Source organism: Myotis davidii, unplaced genomic scaffold (genome assembly GCF_000327345.1).
Source record: "Myotis davidii unplaced genomic scaffold, ASM32734v1 scaffold181, whole genome shotgun sequence".
Classification (NCBI taxonomy): Eukaryota; Metazoa; Chordata; class Mammalia; order Chiroptera; family Vespertilionidae; genus Myotis; species Myotis davidii.
This window is the reverse complement of record NW_006291504.1, coordinates 1,581,904-1,583,027: the sequence shown is the minus strand read 5'-3', so window position 1 is coordinate 1,583,027 and position 1,124 is coordinate 1,581,904. Positions and strand designations below refer to the sequence as shown.

At 58.8% G+C, this 1,124-nt stretch overlaps 1 protein-coding gene across 2 annotated transcripts in view; it reads right to left on the bottom strand.

The window, feature by feature from the left end:
- Nucleotides 1-182: 182 nt before the first annotated feature.
- Nucleotides 183-1,124, bottom strand: part of KCTD1 (potassium channel tetramerization domain containing 1) — a 152,168-nt gene continuing 151,226 nt past the window's right edge. For both annotated transcript variants that reach the window (XM_006764873.2, XM_015564678.1), the window contains exon 5: nt 183-479. In XM_006764873.2, coding sequence (XP_006764936.1) covers nt 321-479 — 159 coding nt within the window. In that variant the 3' untranslated portion in view covers nt 183-320. The remainder of the gene's footprint in view (nt 480-1,124) is intronic.

Sequence of the window (1,124 nt, the reverse complement as noted above, 5' to 3'; positions counted from 1 at the left end):
TGTTCCCCGTCGACCCGAGGGCCCAGGACCCCGCGGCCATCACAGCACCAACCGCAGCTCCCACTTCGTTTTTTGCGTTTCCTACCTTCTGACATATATATATATATATTTATATATTTTTCACGCCTTGAGGGCATCACCTATTCCAATGGTTCCCGTGTGAGTACAGGTGTGGTCTCTACTGGATATAAATGTGTCTCTGAGTCGCCGTTCGGTCCGCGACGTGGGTGGCTGTCCCGACGGCACGCCCGGCCCCGCTCCTGGGGCGCGAGCGGTCGGGTGTGTGGGTCTGTTTCCTTTCTGCAGAGAAACGGGTCCCCTCAGTCCAGAGGCTCCTGCTTTATCCGGATGACGGAGGGCCCGCGGGGCGTCCGCCGCAGCTCGCGCCGCAGCACGTATTCGCTGAACTGGGACGAGTCCACGCCGCCGCCGCAGGAGCCCACGACCTCGAAGCCCCGCTGCTGCAGCCGCTCCAGGACCTGCGGGGGGCGAGACGGTGTGAGCGTGTTAGCGGGGCAGGTCCTCGGCCACCAAGGACTGCCCCCCCTGACCCCCCTTGCGAGGTCATGTGCAGCCTGGCCAAGCCCCCCAGCCCCGACGTCTCAGATGTCCCTTTACGTGTTAGCGTCCCACCTGCCAAGCTCAGGTTGTCATCACAACCTCCTGGCGGAATGGGTGGGGGGAGCCCGTGGTATAGATGAGAAACCTGAGGCTCGACTAGCCGGTTTGGCTCGGTGGATAGAGCGTCGGCCTGAGGACTGAAGGGTCCCAGGTTCGATTCCGGTCGAGGGCACATGCCCAGGTGGCGGGCTCAATCCCCAGTGGGGGGCGGGCAGGAGGCAGCCGGTCAATGATTCTCTCTCATCATTGATGAGTATCTATCTGTCTCTCCCTCTCCCTTCCTCTCTGAAATCAATAAAAATATATTTAAAAACAACAACAACAAAAAACTGAGGCTCTCGGTAAGGGATGGGATTGGGTTTCCAATTCGCATCTGTTGGTCTCAAGCCCCCGTTTCTTTGAAACGTGTGACACATCTTTTCGGGGGGCGGTGGGGAAAGCTCACATTTCAGTTCCTTTGCCACCGAAATATATTCCAGGAGGCGAAGGACAGGCACGTCGAT